General features: G+C 33.7%; 1 protein-coding gene across 3 annotated transcripts in view; it reads right to left on the bottom strand.

Annotated features, from left to right (window-relative positions):
* Positions 1 to 20705, bottom strand: part of LOC145256315 (lipase maturation factor 2-like) — a 178678-nt gene that overhangs the window by 62159 nt on the left and 95814 nt on the right. For all 3 annotated transcript variants that reach the window (XM_080115044.1, XM_080115045.1, XM_080115046.1), the window contains exons 6-9: positions 17619 to 17644; positions 14833 to 14985; positions 8801 to 8912; positions 6437 to 6583 (exon numbers count right to left, since the gene is read on the bottom strand). In XM_080115044.1, the coding sequence (XP_079971170.1) occupies positions 6437 to 6583; positions 8801 to 8912; positions 14833 to 14985; positions 17619 to 17644 (438 nt within the window). The remainder of the gene's footprint in view (positions 1 to 6436; positions 6584 to 8800; positions 8913 to 14832; positions 14986 to 17618; positions 17645 to 20705) is intronic.

Raw genomic sequence — 20705 nt, 5'->3', positions numbered from 1 at the left:
CGTATCAAGGCAGTGATTGAAGCTGAAAGCAGCAATATTGAAATAGATGTCAGTTCTACTATAAAATCAAGTTACCTGAATTGACTATCCTGAACCCAACTCTCTTCCTGATCTACATTAATGATCTTCCAAATCACATCCTTACATCATTCATAGACATTTTTGCTGATGACACTACCATCTATAGTAGCACATCTAAGACAGTAAACGACCAAGTTCTCTCCGATTTTCTCTCCTCTGATCTTGATCACGTTGTACAATGGGGAAAGGAGTGGCTGGTTACTTTTAATTCATCTAAAACCAAGCTTCTATCTTTAGATCATCACTGTTCTGATCCCCATCTGGCATCAATTAAAATGAATGGCTCTCGTCTTGGGGAAGCCTCAAGTTTTGACAAGCTTCTGGGCTTGACCATTACTCCTGATCTTAAATGGAATACGTACATCAAATCTGTTGGCAAGGCCGCTGGAAAAATGGTCGGATCCTTCTATCGGTCCAGTAGATATCTCACTGCTGATGCAATTCTCCATCTGTATAAGAGCCAGATACGTCCAAGGATGGAATACTGTTGCCACATCTGGGCAGGAGCTGCTAGAAAGGACTTGTCCTACCTTGATAGGGTTCAAAATAGACTTCATAGCCTCGTAGATGTCCTTTTTCTCTTCGCTGCAACCTCTATCTCACAGAAGAGATGTAGCGAGTTTGTCTCTGCTGTATCGTTATTTTCATGGAAAGTGTTTGACTGAGCTTCAATCTATGGTCCCCCCCCCTCACCAAACTTTCACAAGAAAGACTCGTCTAGCTGAAAACGCTATCAATAATTCCCCCCACTCTTTATCTATGCCTAAACCTAAATGTAGATTCCATGATCAAAGCTTCTTTTTTAGAACTGCACGCCTGTGGAATTGTCTTCCGTTTTCCTACTTTCCAGCTGTCTATATGGTTGTCTTCAAGTTCAACGTGAACAAATTGACGATGAGCCGTTTCACTTAAGTTAACAAATTTAACTAACTTCCATTACTATCGATTACTATATTGCCCTTTTAACTACTGTACACTCTTTAACCCTTATCCTTGAGTGGCCTCTCGGCCTTGATAAGTGGTGACGCCTATGTAAAAAAAAAAATTAAAATAAAGCTGTAGTATTGCTTTTGTTAGGGCAACAGTTATTGTTCCACCCTGTAGAATAATAATGGTGTATGTCAGTGGAACAGGTGTGCCTGATGTTTTTCAACAACGGCTAATGTAGGTGAATGTGCGAGAGATACACTCTTAACTTTTGAATATTTTCAAGTCTTTCAAAATTTTTTTTTTTATTTCCAATGTTGTTTAGGTGAAATTTCAGTTCATATAGGTGCGAAGTTGAGAATCGCAACAAGATTTTTTTTTTTTTTTTTTTTTAAAGTTGGAAACTCTTCCATAATAGAAATCCAAAATGCATTCCATGGCAATTATGCATACTTCAATTTGAGACCATGTTCAGTGGAAAGGCTTTTTAATTCTCCCCTGTCACATGATTGGAAAGTTGGAAAAAAAATTTTTTTTTTTTAAATTACATTTTCATCCCAAACAAGGCACATTGCCATTTTGGTGTAGGGGGCTACTATCAGGGGCAGCAACTGCTGAGGCACTATGTTGGGATTTGGGCAGCAAGATGTCTGTTCACGCTACACTTCTGCATGTCAATACAGTTAGGGAAGCTGGGACCTGGAATGGAATTCCAGAGTCTAGCGGTTCTAGAGAAGAAACTACTGGAGTAGAAAGATCTTTTACATCTAGGGATCTTTACTGTGTGGGGGTAGGATTTAGCTGCCTGTCGGGTTTGTCCAGGGTGTCTACGTCGTGGGGGCACAAGTGTCTGCAGTTCGTCAGAGCATTCACCATTAAAATACTTGTAGAACAGGCAGAGAGATGCAACGTTTCGTCGATGGGACAGTCATGTCATCATGATTAATTAAATGCCTTTATTAAAAAAAGAAAAAAAAATAGCTGGAAGCCATTTAATTTATTCACGGCACACCACTAATCATTCTGAAGCACACTAATGCACAGCGATGCATTGGTTGGGAACCACTGCCCTATAACATCTTATAGAAGAGACAGTTTTTCTTAACTATGGCTATTTACATGGTCTGGTGGTTTTAGTTTTACGGCATATCAACCCCTTTGGGGTTATTTAATGCCAAATCCAATAATGGAAGGACATTGTAAAGAAAGTGGTTCATCAACAAACACAAAGACAGCTAAAATAAGATTGTTTATCAAGGTGTGGCAGACAAAAGAGCACAAGTAATGGTCAATATGCTTAGAGTTGATTTACAGTTTTAGGAGTGAGAATGGGTTTACAACAGTTAAGGACAGATTCCAGTTGGCAACAGTCAAAGGCAGGCTTTGGCTCTGAGCAGATGGAAAGAGGAAGTAATAAAATAACTAACATGACCTCGACAGTAAGTTTTTCACGCTGGTGTCCCACATGCACTCATAACGCAATCGATATATACATGTTAGAGTTCTATTTCTTAAATTAGCGTTTCATTTTTTTTTTTATACTTATAAATCTGTGCTCACCTCCTTGGCAGTCGCCAGGTGAGCGATGACAACATAGAACTGGAAGAGGAGAAAGCAAATTTATAATCCAGATGAAATGTATTTTATTAAGTTCACTTGTGTAACATATTCTGTCATTTCAGCGTAGAAATTTTTTTTTTTTTTTTTTTTTACAAGGTGATCACCACTTATCAAAACCCGGAAGCAACTCAGGGATAAGGGTTATTGCATGTACAGTACGTTAGTGTGGGGGGTTTAATAAAAATGTCTACTTAAGGGGGGGGGGTTCATCAGGAATTTGTTTACGTTGGACTTGAAGACATCCAGGTTGTAGTCAGGTGGGAAGCAAGCAGACGGAACAGAGCTCCAAAGGCGTGCAGTTCTAAGAAAGAAGCTTTGTTCATGGAATCTACGTTTTGATTTAGGCACAGATAAAGAGTGGGGAAAGTTTTTGACAGTGGTTTCAGCTAGACGGGTGTTTTTCGTAAAAGATTTACGAGGGGGGACTAGAGATTGGAGCTCAGACGAGCACCTGCCATGGAAATAACGATAAAACAAAGACAGGCTCGCAACGTCTCTTCTATGGGAGAGAGGTTGCAGGGAAGAGAAAAGGGCATCCCCCACTAAGTCACGAAGTCTATTTTGTACTCTGTCAAGGCATGATAGGTTGTTTTTAGCAGCTCCTGCCCATGCCCGTTATGAAAGATGGCTGTGTCTGTTACTGAATTGGATTCAAGATATTGATCGAGGAAGACCAAAAATCTAAAGCCAAGACTGATCTAAAGAGACTCGTTGAACTCTTCCAGTTATCATACAATGTTGAGTTGACTGCTGCTCAACGAGATTTACTGAGACCATGTTTAAAGAACTACCATACAAGAAAGAAACGTCAATTCCATGAAAAACACATTAAGGTAGATTGGAAAGAACTTGCTGGTTTCGCGAAAGAGGAGACTGTATTGTCAATTCCATCATATGAGGATAAGGGGAAGAGCAATAAGAGGAAGTCATTAGATGAGCTTGGAAGCAGGAAACAGCTGAAAACTTGAACTGATGATCTGTGGAAGCAAGTGCAGGCAGTGATTGTCAAAGAAGGAAGAACATGGTTGCACAGCCAGATAAAGAGAATTAGGATCAAGACACTAGTTCTAGAAATCTGAATGCACTGAAAAAAATATTGTTATACAATTTCTAACAAAAACAGATACTAGAGTTGGGACAATTAATCGGAATCGGAAAAAGTTGGAACTTTTGGTGGGTATTTTCCAATGCCAAAAATGATTACTTCGGTTTTTTTAAAAACAAAATCTTCCATTGCAGGTAGTAATAATAAAAATAATATTTACTGATTTTAAAATACCAGTAAAACTAAAATCTACAGATCACACCCACTCTCATAAGTTTGAGAAAATCTATACATTTTTCAGTAATTAGAAAAAAATAACTTTATAGTTAAATATTTAGAGATTTATAAAGAATCAAAGGCGGGAATTGCATCGAAAAGGCGGGAATTGCATCGAAAAGGCGGGAATTGCTTCGAAAAGGCGGGAATTGCTTCGAAAAGGCGGGAATTGCTTCGAAAAGGCGGGAATTGCTTCGAAAAGGCGGGAATTGCATCAAAAAGGCGGGAATTGCATCAAAAAGGCGGGAATTGCATCAAAAAGGCGGGAATTGCATCAAAAAGGCGGGAATTGCATCAAAAAGGCGGGAATTGCATCAAAAAGGCGGGAATTGCATCAAAAAGGCGGGAATTGCATCAAAAAGGCGGGAATTGCATCAAAAAGGCGGGAAAAAATTTTGGAATCGTCCCATCCCTGATAGACAACGTCTGTTTGGATTGACAGTGCTAGAGATGGCATGAGGTTAGAGGTCAGCTGAGATCACTAGAAAATGCACTAATGAAATGCAGCCATGAGAATTGATGAAACGCTAACTGATCATTCTGAAGGTGACCACAAATTTTTTTTTTTTTTTAATTAGATTTTCACCTCAAACAAGCCACATTGCCACTTTGATGTAGGGGGTTACTATCAGGGACATAAACTACAGGTGTACTATGTGGGGAGTTGGGCAGCAAAATGTCGGTTCACGTTACACTTGATCTTCTACATGTTAGTACAGTTGGGGAATCAGGAACTCTGAAGGGAATTCCAAAGGCTAGCGATTCTGGGGGAAGAAACTACTGGAGTAGAAGGCTCTCTTGCATCTAGGGATCTCAACTGTGAAGGGGTGGGATTTTGCTGCTTGTTGGGTTTGTCAGGGGCATTTACATCGAGGGGGTACAAGTGTTTGCAGTTCGGAGCATTCACCTGAAAGTACTTGTAGAACAGGCAGAGGGATGCTACATTTCGTCGATGGGACAGTTCAGGACCTATTAGGTTGGCAACTCTTTTGAACCTTGTCTTGGAGTGAGAGACTCGTAGCAGATGCACCAGCCCAAATATGACAATACTCCATACATGGGCGAATGGTGGCCTTATAGAAGTACCAGATACTTTCGGGCATTAGCAGCTTTCTAGCACGGTAGAGAGAGAACCTACGTTTTTTGCAGCGGTCCTGGCAATGCTCTCAATGTAATTTTTCCAACTCATGTTTCCTGTGAACGTTAGGTCGAGGAGTTTAAAAGATGTACTTTCAGATAAAGAGTCTTTGCCCATTGCTTTTGATGGTAGAGAAGGTTTCTTGTAGTTATTGAAGGAAACAAGTTTAGTCCTGGCAGCATTGAATGTGACCATCCATTTTTGTCCTCATTCCACTACAGATTGGGGGTCGTCCTCTAGTCTTACAGTGAGACAGAAAATGATTGATAGAAGAAACCAGGAAGCTATTCTGAGGTAGGTAAAATTTGGCCCAGACAGTGTTAAGTAACCTTGATTATATAATGCACACACCTCTATGCTTCTACATTTTTTTTAGATGAGAATTGACAAAGTAGATAATTCAAACTACATCCTGAATGTTATTTTTAAAGTTTTGCCCTATATGACCTTTGACCCTATTCAGATGTATCTTATTAACCTCTGAAATCTTTTTTTGCTTTTGTTTCTGAGGGAGGTGTGGGGGGATGTATTTATCTTTCACACCCACTACTCATTTTAATTGCTAGGGTGCTTTCAAAATCCAAAATTTTATTTTCATTATGTCTAAACTTTTGATTTGAACACACAGATCCTGACAAAACAAAAAGTACCAAAATACATTTATCGACCAAATTATGTCCATTTAAATTTTAGGGGAAATTAGAATATTAGCTGCTGTGTGTGTCAAATTTCATACTGTATAACTTAGTATAATCTGAATTGTAACTTGTTAAATAAATCTATTAAACGTTCAGAGTTCTTGTATCATTTTTATGGGGTTAAATTAGCAGACAACACCCATTTTTAACCCGTAACAAGAATGTGGGTTTTATACAAGCATTTTTTTTTTTTTTTTTTAATTTTATTTTTACAAATCTCATGGTATATGAAACAAAAAGGACAAATAAATGACTAGAAAAAAAATCTAGTTATAAATTCACACCGTAAGCTAGAAATTTTTTTTTAAATAATTTTTTTTTTTTTTCACCAGAAAATGCGGCACTAATGAAATGCAGCCATGAGAATTGATGAAACGCTAGCTGATCATTCTGAAGGTGACCACAATTTTTTTTTTTTTTAAACTACATTTTCACCTCAAAGAATGTGGGTTTTATACAAGCAATTTTTTTTTATTTTTTTTATTTTATAAATCTTATGGTATATGAAAAAAAAAAAAAAAAAAAAAAAAAAGGATAGACAAATAAATGACTAGAAAAAAAATCTAGTTATAAATTGACACCATAAGCTAGAAATTTAAAAAAAAAAAAAAAAATTTTTTTTTTTTTTTAAATAAAACCATCCGAACTTACTAATCTTTGTTTTGAGAGTTGTATAGTCTGGTCCAAAACTCAAACCAAAGTATTTCACCAAAATGTAGATGATGTAACCATAAGCTGCAGCTGTTAAAACCCAATCTGTTACTCGATACCAGAGGACTTTCTTTTTTGAATGACGAGCTAAAAAGAAACAAAAATAAGTCAATGAAAAAAAAATGGATTAAAATCTCAGATTAATATTTAAAATACAGGAAAAAAGTTATTTACATGGTTTGCCTTTTTAGTAGTGTTCTGCATTATTATAATTTAGAAATTAAGAAATAAGGACAGAAATGTTAAAGGTTTAGGATTTAGTGAAAGAATACATATGGGTCTTTGTAAAACACCAGAAATGCCTTAAAGAAATGCAAACTATTTCCACCTTTCCAAAATCAATACCGCATGTCTAAGTATGAATTAGAATTTATTAAAAAGCAGAACATTTTTGGTGATTGTCTAGTATAATTAAGAAAATAAAAATTGTTACCAAAGGCAATAAAAGTTAATTTTCATCCTACCCGCCTAAATTTTTGTATTTTAGGACGTTTTCTTTTTCTTTAAAAAGTTTAATTATCAGGTTAGACTCAAATTCAAAAATGGTGAAGGTATTGGGATTTTCCCAACAATAGACGGTAACAAAGATAAAATGACGTCGACAATAAGGGAGAAACATAACAAGTGTAGTTGTTATAAGAAAAATTGTATTAATAGGAAGAGAGGTTGGGAGGAATCTAAAAAGGGAGGTCTGTGATTGGTTGTTTTTTTTTTCATCCAATCACAGGGCACCCAGTTAGTGACTCCTTAATAATTCCAATAAAAGGCACTTCAGACATAACCAAAATCTGATTTTTTTTTTTGTCATTTTCTACTTTCAATACATTTAAAACAGTTGTTGGATATTTGTTTTCTTAAAAAATTCAAACTGCAAATGTCTCCGGTAACATATTCACCAACAATTTTTGATTTTGAGTTTTGCAAGGTGATCTGACTGAAGTTTTTGATTGAAATAATTTTATTTTTAACTTTAAAATACAAACAAATTAGACAGTTTGGTAGAAAAGTAACTTTTATTGGTTTTGGTAAAATGCATTTGTTGACCATTTTTGTTTTCCACTTTTTCTGTGAAAAAGACAATTACCAAAAACTTCAGTTTTAAGTAGAATTTTGATCACATTGCATTTTTTTTTTTTAATTTTAATTTAAAAGCAAATTATTTTTTTTTTGTTAATCAGTGTTCAGATTTTTCAGTGATTTAGCAAATAGTAATATTTAAGAGGGTAACCATCGTATATAAGGGGAAGCAATCATGTATAGAAAAGAACAAGGGGAGACAATCACATGTATAGTCAAGAATCAGGTGGGGAGGGGACATAATTATGCATGAGGAATAAAGGCAAATAATAATGTAAGAAAGTTCTTTGTTATTTATATTACTTTGAGTGTTATTTCTTCAGGCATGTTGATTGGTGTCTTGCAAAGAAAAAGAGAAGTTACTGGCTCCGTAGATATTTTTGGATTCCTGGAGTTGGTTTGTTTTATGGCTGCAGTTTCGTATGTGTGAAAAAGGGCGGCAACTCTAACAAAGATCAATATGGGATTATCTCACTTCCATCGCCAAACTTGTAAAAGGTGTACAATTTTTGTTTTTCTTACAATGACACGCTCCCAAATGCTATTAATTTCTACGCTTGGTCTGCTTAGTAATTTTTTTTTTTCTTTAGCATATGTGATGCATCTTTGAGTCGCCCGACACTCCATCTTTCATCCCTATCAATTATTTGTTGTAGCGAAATTCAAAAAAATTAAATATTGAATTTCATGTGAAACCAACAGTATCTATTGAATTGTCATATAAAAATATCGAAAAATTACAAAAAACGATTAGGTGGGAAAATAATGATTACTGAAAACAGTTTTTGATGAGAATTAGCGAAGATTAAATTTTGCTAAATTAACCAAAGATTTTCATTCAGAAAAGATTTACCTCCTTTCTCTTCCAATCAAACTCTTCGGTTTCTCTTTTCCCAAACTCAGTTTTCATTAATTATCTTTAAGAATGATTTCCATTAATAATTTTCTACCTCATCGTTTTCCGTAATTTTTGGATATGTTCATTACTGTGACATGATTTCTGTCTGCCTGCTTCCCACCTGACTACAACCTGGATGTCTTCAAGTCCAATGTTAACAAATTCCTAATGAACCGCCCCCTTAAGTAAACACTTCATCAAATCTCCACACTAACGTAATGTACTTGCAATAACCCTTATCCCTGAGTAGCTTCTGGGCCTTGATAAGTGGTGACCACTGTAAAAAAAAAAAAAAAAAAAAAAAAAAAATTTATGAGAAAATTATTTACCTTTTCGTTTTTGAAAGAAATCGTCATCCAAGAGAGAAACACAAAGAGTGATCGTGAGCAGGTTGAAAAAATTGTAATTTCCAGTCAAAATGATGCCAATCTGAAGCAGCAACTGAAAGAAATAATGTTCAAAGAAATTAATGACATATGGAAAGCAAAGTTATGCATGTCATGGTGTCACTGTTAAAGTAACCAGATTTGAAATCAACATTTTTTATCAGATACCCGTATCTATGTTAGATTGGTAAACAAGGTAATAGTTAACGTACTTCCTAATTTCCAGCGTGTCTGCTAACGGAAGCAGTGACAAGGCAAATCAGTTTTTTCACGTGTTTCTCTCATATCTATATCTCTGTATGGGTATGTACTCTTATTACGTTCTTCCAACCGTTTTTCAACAATTCTTTAAAAAACTGATTTCAACAAATCTTAAAAAAAAAATTAAATAATTCTTAATTAAAATAAGGCCGAAAAACTCTTCAAATGGTTAAATAAAAATCATTGAAGAGTTTTGATTTTATTTTCATTAAAAATTATTGAAAACACTTGTTTTTAAAGAATTATTGAAAATGCATTTAAAAAATCTTTTTAAGTAAACTATTTAGTCTAATTTTATTTGTATATTTTTTATAAAATTTAAAATAAAATAAGAAACTTTAATTTTGTTTTTAAAAGTGCAAATAAAGACTAATTGTGTTATTTTTATCTTTTTATAATTTTGTTAATTTTTATTGTATATATTTTCCAATCATGTCCTTTTCTTATATCTTATTCCAATAAATCGTTTCACAATAGAAATACTGAAAAACAATAAAAATAAAAGGAACCTATGGGAGCAAACTTGCCGGAAGTTAGGAAGTACATTAGCTGACTATAACCATAAACAAAACTAAGGTTATGTAAACGTGAAATTAGGAAGAGGTCCTAACATCTTTCTCGCTTCAAATCACTTTTTCTAAGTAAGCCGATGATGAAGGTTGTCATATTGGATTTCTCTTTTTACTATTAGATCCCATTTGGCTAGGGACAGACTTCTTTTTGGACTACTGCACTGTCCGGAAAAAAACAATTTTCATTATTTCAGCTTTTGAAAACTTTCCATCCGGATTATATGCATTGTCATGCTGGACTTATTTTGGAATACATTCTATCTAAAGAACTATTTTGCATTTTGGATCAACTCTAGAGGAGTTTCATTCAAACTGAAGTATTATGCGCGTTTTTTTTTTTTTTGTATTAGTTTTTTTTACATATCCAATATTGTTTATTTTTTTTTATTTGCCAATTTATACTACAATAAATTGCGGTTTCACTTAATGCCTTAACTAGCAAATTCTAGCATTGCTACAAATATAATTTGCTGATTTCTTTATGTCCTCTGATGAGAAGAATAGCATTCTTTGAAACTCCGCGGAATAAGGACTTTGTAAATTGTTTTTTGGAGTATTCAGTCGAACAATAAATTTTGATTGTAAAGTTCAATTTACAGTTTTAATTCACATTGGATCACCGAAGTTAAGCAACATTGAAGCTGCTCAGTACTAAATGGGTGACCATTTGTGACTTCCAGGTGCTGTATGTGCTCTCCGCTTATCTCGGAATCACACCAATAATGGTGGAACTCAAGTCTGGTCTAGTTATATCAATGGACGGTTCAACAAGAACTTATTTAGGTACTTGTTAAGATATAGTTGATAAATTGATTTTTTTAAATATATTGTTTTTAGCAAAAACAATATTACGTACTTATGTCGAAAATAGTAATATACCCAAAAATTACGAAAATTCAAGTAGAACAAGTACTATTGTGTTTTTAGTAAAAAAGTCTATCACTATAGACAACAAATATTGCAATCATGACATAAGTAATCTAAAATATTCCTTTTCGGAGTTATGTCCCCTGCATGTAGACTCCTACTGTATTTTATAACAACTAAGAAAAATGCAATTTACTGTAAAAATTACTTTTAACTATGAATAACTTTCTATTCAATTTTTCATAATTTTTGGATATATTACTATTTTCGGCATGACAATTAAGAACGTAATGTTTTTTACTTAATATTTTTTTGGGTTGTTTTGTTTTCCCCCCAAACAAGGCACATTGCCACTTTGGTGTAGGGGCTACTATCAGGGACATAGGCATCAGGGGTACCGTGTAGGGAGTTGGGCAGCAAGATGCTGGTTCACATTGCACTTGAACTTCTGCATGTCAGTACAGTAAGGGAAGCAGGGACCCGGAAAGGAATTCCAAAGTCTAGCTGTTCTGGGGAAGAAACTACTGAAGTAGAAAGCTCTCTTACATCTAGGGATCTCAACTGTGAAAGGGTTGGATTTAGCTGCTTGTCGAGTTTGTCGGAGGTATTTACGTTGAGAGGGTACAAGTGCTTGCAGTTCATCAGAGCATTCACCGTTAAAGTACTTGTAGAAAAGGCAGAGGGATGCAACATTTCGTCAATGGGACAGGGGCTGAAGTTTAGATGACAGTTCAGGAGATATCAGATTGGCGACTCTCTTTTGAACCTTGTCTAGGAGCGAGAGACTAGTGGCAGATGCACCAGTCCAAATATGACAACAATAATCCATACATGGGCGAATGGTGGCCTTATAGAGGTATAGGATAATTTTGGGCGTTAGTATCTTTCTAGCACGGTAGAGAGAACCTACCTTCTTCGCATTTATATTTAATAAAAGATATTGATCTGTCAACTGTATCCTAATAAGCACCCATATTTACAAAATGAAAATTTGAAAATGATCATGTTATAGTCAGCTAGAAAGCAGTCCCACAGTACTGTAATCCAAACAATTCCAGGAAAGAAGCTTTGCTCATGGAATTTGCATTTAGTTTTTGGCGTAAAACGAGTAAGGGAAGTTGTTGTCATAATTGTAGCTAAGCAAGTAGCTGTCGTGAATGTTTTACAAGGATGAACAATTGAAGCTCAGTCGAGCACCTACCATAAAAGTAATAAGAGGAAAGAGATTCACAATGTCTCTTCTGAGAAAGATTGGTTAGGAGTGGGTGAAAATGTCTCCATCCACTAAATTTTGAAGGCCGTCAAGGCAAAATAAAAAATATCTTTTATTAACGAATTAAAATATCTGCTAAAAATTATACTTGGATTTCGGAAATTGATATATAAAAAGCAAAGTGTGTGTGTGTGTGTCTTACATCAGATCCTTGCAAGATCGGTATTTTTTCAAGCACGATCCTTCAGACAAAAAATAGCGAAAAATTGGCCAAAAACATTCCTTCCTTCCTTCACCCTCAACTGGGCAGTTTTCTACAAGGAGGGGTCGCTTTTTTCACTGACATTTTAGCAAGACATAGTCACCGTTGGATTGACTACACTTAATTTCAATGCTCTTGACTTCCGGTTGCACGATGGAGACATCAGCTAAGACGTTACCTTTTTTTTCCTCTTTCATGTTACAAGTTCAAGCCCATCTACCTATTACCACGGTTTTTTTTTTTTGGGGAGGGGGGGGTAACATCCGAGCTGCCTACTTTTTTTTTTGGGGGGGGGGTTCTTACTCTACACCCGAGCAACACTGGGTATCCTTGCTAATCTATTATATAAAAGAGAAAATGTGTGTTAGTTTGTGTGTGTGTTTATATGTTTGCCAAAAACTTTTGAGACTCATTAGACTGTGACAAAATTGGCATCATTAGAATGATCAATCTTTCAGGCAAAAAAATAACTTAAAATTGGCTAAAAAGATTAATCCTGTTCTGTCTCAACTGGGCTGGTTTTTGCAAGGAGTCACTTTTTGCAAGTTATACGCCTAGCAATCTATGTTAATAAAAAAAGAAAAAGAAAAGAAAAAAAAGAAAAAAAGAAAGAGAAAAAAAAAAGAGAAAAAGAAAAAAAAAGAAAAAAAAGAAAAAGAAAAAAAAGAAGAAAAAAAAGAAAAAAGAAAAAAAGAAAAAGAAAAAAAAGAAAAAGAAAAAGAAAAAAAAGAAAAAGAAAAAAAAGAAAAAGAAAAAAAAGAAAAAAAAGAAAAAAAAAAAAGAAAAAAAAAAAAGAAAAAAAGAAAAGAAGAAAAGAAAAGAAGAAAAAAAAAAAGAAAAAAGAAAAAGAAAAAGAAAAAAAAGAAAAAAAAAGTAATTTCATGTTACAGGTTCGAGCCTGCTTCTTGCGGCTAATTTTTTTTTTTTTGTGGTCACACGGGCACTCGCTATTTTTGTTTTGATTCACTTGTTTTTAAGGCTGGGGGTTGTTCAATACCCTTAGTATTACCACCCATCTCCACCTGGGCAATGCTGGGTAGCCATGGTAGCATGAAAACAATAAGAATCTATATAAAAACACTATCACAAAATTATGTGTCGTCGAAATTAATAAAAATTCAGAAAATTATGAAAAATCATCTATTATTATACTAGTGGGGGTACCTGGCGTTACCCGGGTGTTACAAGGTGTGTGTGCTCTTAAATCAAAATCAAAAAGAAACCCGAGGATGGGGGAGGGGTAAGTTGGTAGGATTGAACACGAAGCCCCGAGGCAAAGTTGGAAAATAAAATGTGAAAAAAAAAAAAAAAAAAAAAAAAAAAACACGTTAACAGCTAGCCAGAATGAGTTACTGAAAGATGTTTGAATTTATTTAAGTAAGAGAATTGACAGGTGCCCGCACGGAAGTCGTAGAGTTAACATTTTGTGCGAGCGTTACGATGACAGCAACGTAAGCAATAGCTATTCAGCAATTAACATTTTCTGCGAGACCGTTTTTAATGAGGTCAATAATCCGGTTTGTTTGTTTTTAGCTAACGTTGGGGAAAAACAGCTCCCACGTTTATTAGGGGGAGTGTCTGGTTTCGAAATGAAAGCAACCGTCTGATATGACAACAGTAAGCCGACATTGATCAAACGTTACATCGCTTTCTAGAGACCACTGACCGTGGGCCAGGGATTGAAATCAAGTTTTGCTTTTTTTTTTTATACCGAAAAATGAAAGCAATATGCGACGATCCCAAAATGTCTAATATTTAACGTTTCAAAGTCGGGCAAATTAAATTGACGGGCGACGCCCGTTCGTAACTCGTAGATATGATTTCGACGTGATATAAAGTTTTTAAAATGAGCAACAGCCTCGGGAAGCCGCCGAAAAAAATCCTTTTGTGGACATACACAAAAAGCGAACATACATACATTTTCACTTTTATATATAGATAAAGGGAACTTTGTGGGTGGGGGAGTTTGTTTCCTTTGGACTCCTAAATAGCTGAGCTGATTTTTATGAAATTTCGCCCAAAGGAACTTCCTGTGCCTGGCAGTGTTCTTAGATAGGTTTTGTATTGAAATGTCTTCAATAAGTATCATTAATTAAAATAATGCGATGAAATGAAGAATTTGGACCAAAGTTAATACCTTACACAGCTTAACGTAAGTGCATTTGAGAAATTTTATTTTATAGCACACAAACCAAAAGGCTCAGCATATAAAATCAACAGTAGGTTCTTTGATATGACAGGGGCGTGTTGGTAATTGTCTGTATTTTTGAGATGAGGTGTTTTCATTGATTGAGATTGTCGGACTGACTTCCTCATCTTGGTTGTTATTGTCACAACGTTTCGGCCGTTTTGGGAACCGTTCCCCAGTTCGATACAAAACACCTGACGAAGGCCGGAGGGCAAAACGGCCGAAACGTTGTGACAATAACAACCAAGATGAGGAAATCAGTCCGACAATCTCAATCAATCAACAGTAGGTTCTTTGATATGACAGGGGCACGTTCGAAATATTTCTGGTCAGAGCACAATTGAACCATGATACTTGACTTTTGCATTTTAAACTTTAATTCAAGCGATTATATATAAAAATAATTTTATAAAACCAAGAGTAGGTTCTCTACAGTGCAATTTATTGTGAAATAAGTTATAGTGAGTTGGTAAAAATTATGTTTCGGAATTAATGATGAAAAAAAAAAAAAAAAAATTTTTAAAAAAAAGGTAAAAATCAAGGTAAAAATGGATAGATCCACAACAAAATCAGTCTTAAAAAAAAAAAAAAAAAAAAATCAGCAAAACTCACCTGGGAATAGAATGCAAACCTCCGTAAATGTTTGATTGGAGCGAAAAATAGAAATGGAATAACAATTTCAATCAAAAATGTGGCAGTCACTCCTAAGTGGAGGAGCCAGGACGGAAGATGATGTGCATACCAGGACAACGGGGTAGGAATGCACTGCGAAAAAAAAAAAATTAACATTAAAATTGCACTGCAGACAGAGAAAGAAAAAAAATTAACATTTAATATTAAACTTTTGTAGAAAATTACACGTTAAGAATTTATATGATTTTTGCAATATATTTTTTTTTTTTTTTTTTTTTTTTTTCATCACAGATTCTGGACAAGAATCAAAAAATCTTTATTCCTAGAAAATTAAAATGAAGTTAAAAAAAAAAAAAAAAAAAGTAGTATTTGTTATATATTTTGACTTTGCCCAGAGGTCATTTGATAAGGATTCAGTTATTGTCCTGGACATGTGTTCAATTTGCCTGTAAGTATGGTCTCATCAGAAATTATATCCATCATGACACAAATACATGAAGATGAAATCAGGGGATAAATTACATAAAACAAAAAAAAATTACATAAAACAAAAAAAAATTACATAAAACAAAAAAAAATTACATAAAACATAATTCTTATGGAAACAGCAGGATATAAATATGGGTGTGCCACAGTGGTATTCCTCATATTCATAAATGACCTCGCTGATAATTCTTTTTGGGGGAGGGGAGTGCTCATGAAACCATGGTCTATAACAGACATTAGGGGAAAACTAATGAACACATATCTAAGGCAATGGCTGAAACCTTGGAGGAAAAACCTTTTGTTCCTTGCTGTCTTTAGTTAAATGAGGAGGCTGTAAATAGATGGTAACATTTAATGCTACTAAGACTAAACTTCTTTCCTTTAACACTTACAAGAAATCTTCTCAAACACTGATTGACATGACTAATACACTACCCAAAAGCTCTTCATTCAAACTCCTCAGCTAAACATGCACAAGCAAGATGAACTGAAAAAAAATCCATTGAGGACATTGCCAAGTTTGCTGCAAAGGTGAGTTCTCTTTACCATGCTAGTAAGTTACTTATACCCAAGAAGGATCTAGAAAAGAGTCCCTGACCTAATAGATCTCACACTGTCAACTAGGCTCCAATCTCTGTCCCATCATCACACTGTTGCATCCCTGTGCTTATTTTACAAATATTCTAATGGGATCATAACCCTTATCCTTGAGTGGCCTCTTGGCCTTGATAATGTGGTGATGCCTATGTAAAAAAAAATTAGAAAAATAACACTTACGCCTCATCTATGTAAATACCATTCTCCCACCTGAGTAAACCTATAAAAAGTTTTTGACTTCCAATGGAGGTAGGAGACGAACCATTTTTATAACCAACGGCTGTGCTAAACAACCAATCAAAACGTCGCAAAATTATTATAAAAATCGTCGAATTTCGGATTCAATCAGTTTGCCATTTGCTACGTCACGGACCGCATTTAATTCTTCGCCGCCATCTTGGTTACCGATCTGAACTACGCCGCCATCTTTGTTCAACACAAATGTCTGAAAACTTGCAGAAAAATTCTTCCACCTTTACATTTATAGAGATTCTTAGATGCCAGAAAGCATTCTACTCTAATAGTCTCTTCCCTCAAACTGCTAGTTTTTCTTTTTAGTTTTTTTTTTTTTTTTTTCATATTCTGTGAATGATTTCTTTCCCTGGAAATTTGAATTTTGTTTACTTTACAAATCCTCTAAACAATTTGATTCAAACGTTGCCGAATAGTTAAGCAAAACATCTTTTTCCCAAATTTTTCGGGATTTTTTTGTTAATCTCTTCTCAATTATTATGTCACTAGAGAATTCCATTTGGATTTTTATGTTTTACAATATTTTAGTTTTTATGAGGATCTTATTCTTTTATAAAGTTTATATCAAATGAGCACCCATTTATTAGCCATCACAAATTAGGATAACTTAAATGTAGAAAACATTGATAACACTTTACAATATAACGCATCATAACGCATACTGTTGAAATAGCAATACACACGGACGATAAAACGCTCTAGATAATTACAGATTCCAAGGGGGTTCTGCTAAAATCGTCATATTTTAAAAACCAAAGCACCTTAAGTCCTCAAAATACCACCGTTTTGTTCGAAAATGAATATACTTTCAAACGAATTAATAATGTACATTATATATTTTTAGAGTTTTAAGATAATTGATAAAAATGTTATAAAACAGCGTTTTCGGTAAAATTTTGTAAAGACCCCACATTTGTAAATGGTCGTACTGCGTTTCTCTTAAGAATTTCGTAATGAAATTTGAAAATTAACTAGAAGAGATATCACTTTTAATAGATTCAGATGTCCAAAATTCTTTTGACAACTCCTTTAGAAAACATTGATAACTTTACAATATAACGCATCATAGAAATCTGTTGAAACACGATTTTTACTTTTAGAAGGACGTACTGAGAACCAGTTATCTTAATTTTTAAAATTCTAAACTACTTGTAGAACAGTACGCATATAATTAGTTTGGATATAATTGCATAACGACCAAGAATTGCAACTTTCGGTTTAGAATATAGTCACCATTGTTTTTGTGTTTTTTTTTTATATTACCTGCTTCCCTGGCTGTACTCACATGCAAAAGGTTGATTCTTATAATTGACAAATTCTCCTTTTTGGAGAGCAGATTAAAAAGAATAAAACTCAAAGATAAATTGCTTTCTTTTTTTCTGAATTTTAAAATGATTTTTATTTTAAAATAAAAAAAAAAAAGATCATACCTGAGATTCAAAGTGATAATCCAGAGCTGAAAAATATTTTATAAAAAAATTACAAACACTTAAACATTAAAAATATTTAATATCTTAAAATTATATGATAAAATATATTCCAAAAATAAGTTATAAATATGTAAGTATAAATACTTGAAAAACAATATTCAAAAAGATATTAAAAATTATATTTAAAATGTTAAAAAAATAATTCATTAAAAAAAAAATTCACTCCTAGTTAAAGAATGTAAAATTGCTTTTTTCAGGTAGAGTTAGTTTTACAGAATGGATGTTTAATGTGTATTTTGTATTCGGCAAGGAATGCACAATTTCAACATTGTGTAGGTTTGATTATTAATTTGTTGTGAGGTTACTATTTATTTTTTTTTTTACTTATTATGAAGAATCGGAGAGTTTGGTGGATAATAACAAAAGTCCTCACTATTGTTATTTGTATATTTGGAAAAATTTTGACTAAATACATTTGAAAGAAAAAAAATATATATACTTTACATCTTTGCAGTGAATTTTTATATATCTGCCTGTAAAACTGTCTTAAGATCTAAATAGAGATTGATGGTTTTTTTTTTATATATAAAATATATATTTAATGGAAACAGTTATATAAATGGATTGATTTTATTAAATTGGAAAAAAAAAGTGTGTAATATAGATTTGAATAAAGACTTCTGCTGACCATGTATTGAACAAAAATATAGACTGGAAGTACAAAGTGAATTGGCATGAAAGAATAAGTTTTTTTTGCGTTTAAAATTCTAATAATTACTAACACTTAATATACCCTTTTAATTCACAAAAAGCTTTTTTTTAAAAAGACACCCCCTCCCCATCCTCATCCCTTTGTTAAAAATTTTATTTCTATTTTTACATTTAATTTTAAATATCTTTGAGAGGTTGTTATGAAACCTGATTAGACAAGTGTGTAGGCAATTATTACATTTCTGAAGTTGCTTTTTTTAGATGAGGTAGGAATGTTTGTATTGTTAAGACACATCGGACAATTGTATCTATTGAAACGCTGTGCAGATAACACTCAAGACGAGAACAACTGTGATTAATCTAACGACAATTATTGTTTAATTCCATCATTTAAATAATGATGGTGTTGAATGCATGGTCGATTACTTAAAAAACACAAATATGCAGGTATACGCATTGATAATTATGAAAAAAAAAAAAAAAAAAACATGGACTGCAAGGAATACAAATGATGCACTTTGACATGATCATATAAAGAGATACTTAAGTAATTATGACCCGGATGTAAATATCAAGAGAACTAGTAAGAGTTATTTCCCTTAAACTTCATATTTGGTTTAACGTTCACTTTACATGCTAGTAAATGTCCGATGGTTTATAAAAATTGGACTTCCAAACTAATCTATTTCTAGTAATGTTATATAATGGATGAAGTATTGTGAAGAAGAAATGTCAATAGTGCTGTAGTGGCAGTCAAATTCATGAATGAAACTATTGTATAATTAATAAAGCATAAAGTGGCGAGAAAAACACAAAACACAAGATTGGCCTTTTTTTATTGAACTTTAAAGCAAGCGGTTAGGGAGGAATAATTGTCAGAGAATTATTGGTGAGGCTTGAGTCACTTGTGAAGATAACTGAAGTGAAGTTATGATTTTAAAGCAGGGCTCGACCGTATAGAAGTTGTGGGTTTGTTTTACTGTGTACACAGATTCGAAAAAGTGGTCAAAAAAAGACAAATATATAACAAATAAATGTTACCAAAGGCAAGATAAGTTACTTTTCTACCAAACTGGAAAAGTTTTTTTAGTGGTTTTACTTACTTTAAAATGTGTAATCGGATCGAAAATCACAAATCAATATATTTTAAAAAGAAATGGTGGCATGTTCGCTGTTGAACACAGTAAATTTGGGAAAATGAGTTTAAACAAAAAAATTATGCAAAATACTGTTAAAACTCCACCGAATATATATTCGCCTATGTCATGGTAACATATATTGAGCAAGTTTCTAACAGTATTTTGTATAATATTTTTGTTTAAACTTGTTTCCCCAAACTCCCCGTGTTCAACAGTGAGCATGCCGCCATTTGCATTTTTCAAATACATCGGTAACCACTATGTTTTTCGAGCCAAATAAACACGTTACATTAAATAAAAACACTAAAAAATTATCCAGTTAGATAGAAAAGTAACTTATATTGCCTTTGATAACATTTATTTGTTTTATATTTGTTTTTGACAATTTTTTCGAATCTATGTATATAATAATATAAACCCGAAGTTATTTTTTTATATTTTTTTTTATTTATTTATTTTACATAGGAGTCACCACTTGTCAAGGCCCAGAGGAAATTCAAGGATAAGGGTTAATGAGTGTACAGTGGTCAAAGGGAATATAATCGTAGTTATTGCTAATAGTGGAAATTTGGTAAATTGGATTACTTAAGGGGATGGCTCATCAAGAATTTGTTTACGTTCGACTTGAATATGACCATATTGTAGTCAGTTGGAAAGCAGGAAAACGGAACAGTTCCACAGGCATGCAGTTCTAAGAAAGAAGCTTTGTACATGTACTACATTTAGGTTTAGGCACAAATAAAGAGTGGGGGGAATTAATAGTGATTAATGAGCATTTGCCAGGAAAATAACAAAGAGTGGGGGAAATTATTAATAGTGATTAATGAGCATTTGCCAGGAAAATAACGATAAAGAGTGGGGGAAATTATTAATAGTGATTAATGAGCATTTGCCAGGAAAATAACGATAAAGCAGAGACATGCTTGCAACATCTCTTCTGTGAGAAAGATGTTGCAAGGAAGAGAAAAGGGCATCCCCCCACTAGGCTAAAAAGTTTATTTTGAACTGTCAAGGTAGGATAAGCTGCTTCTAGCAGCTCCTGCCCAGATGTTGCAAGAGTCTTCCATCCTTGGATGTACTTGGCTCATTTATGACAATATTAAAAAGTCAGGATTTGACCGAGTGGAAGTTATCAGTTGTGATGATATTAAAGTGGAGTTTCATCCCTTAGAAGTTATTGTTTGTGATAATTAAGCTGGATTGATAGCGTGGAAGTTATTGTTTGTGACAATATTTT

This window comes from Euprymna scolopes, chromosome 32 (genome assembly GCF_053919585.1).
Source record: "Euprymna scolopes isolate OS-2025 chromosome 32, ASM5391958v1, whole genome shotgun sequence".
NCBI classification, from domain to species: Eukaryota; Metazoa; Mollusca; class Cephalopoda; order Sepiida; family Sepiolidae; genus Euprymna; species Euprymna scolopes.
The sequence above is the reverse complement of the archived record's forward strand: the minus strand, read 5'-3'. Positions and strand labels throughout refer to the sequence as shown.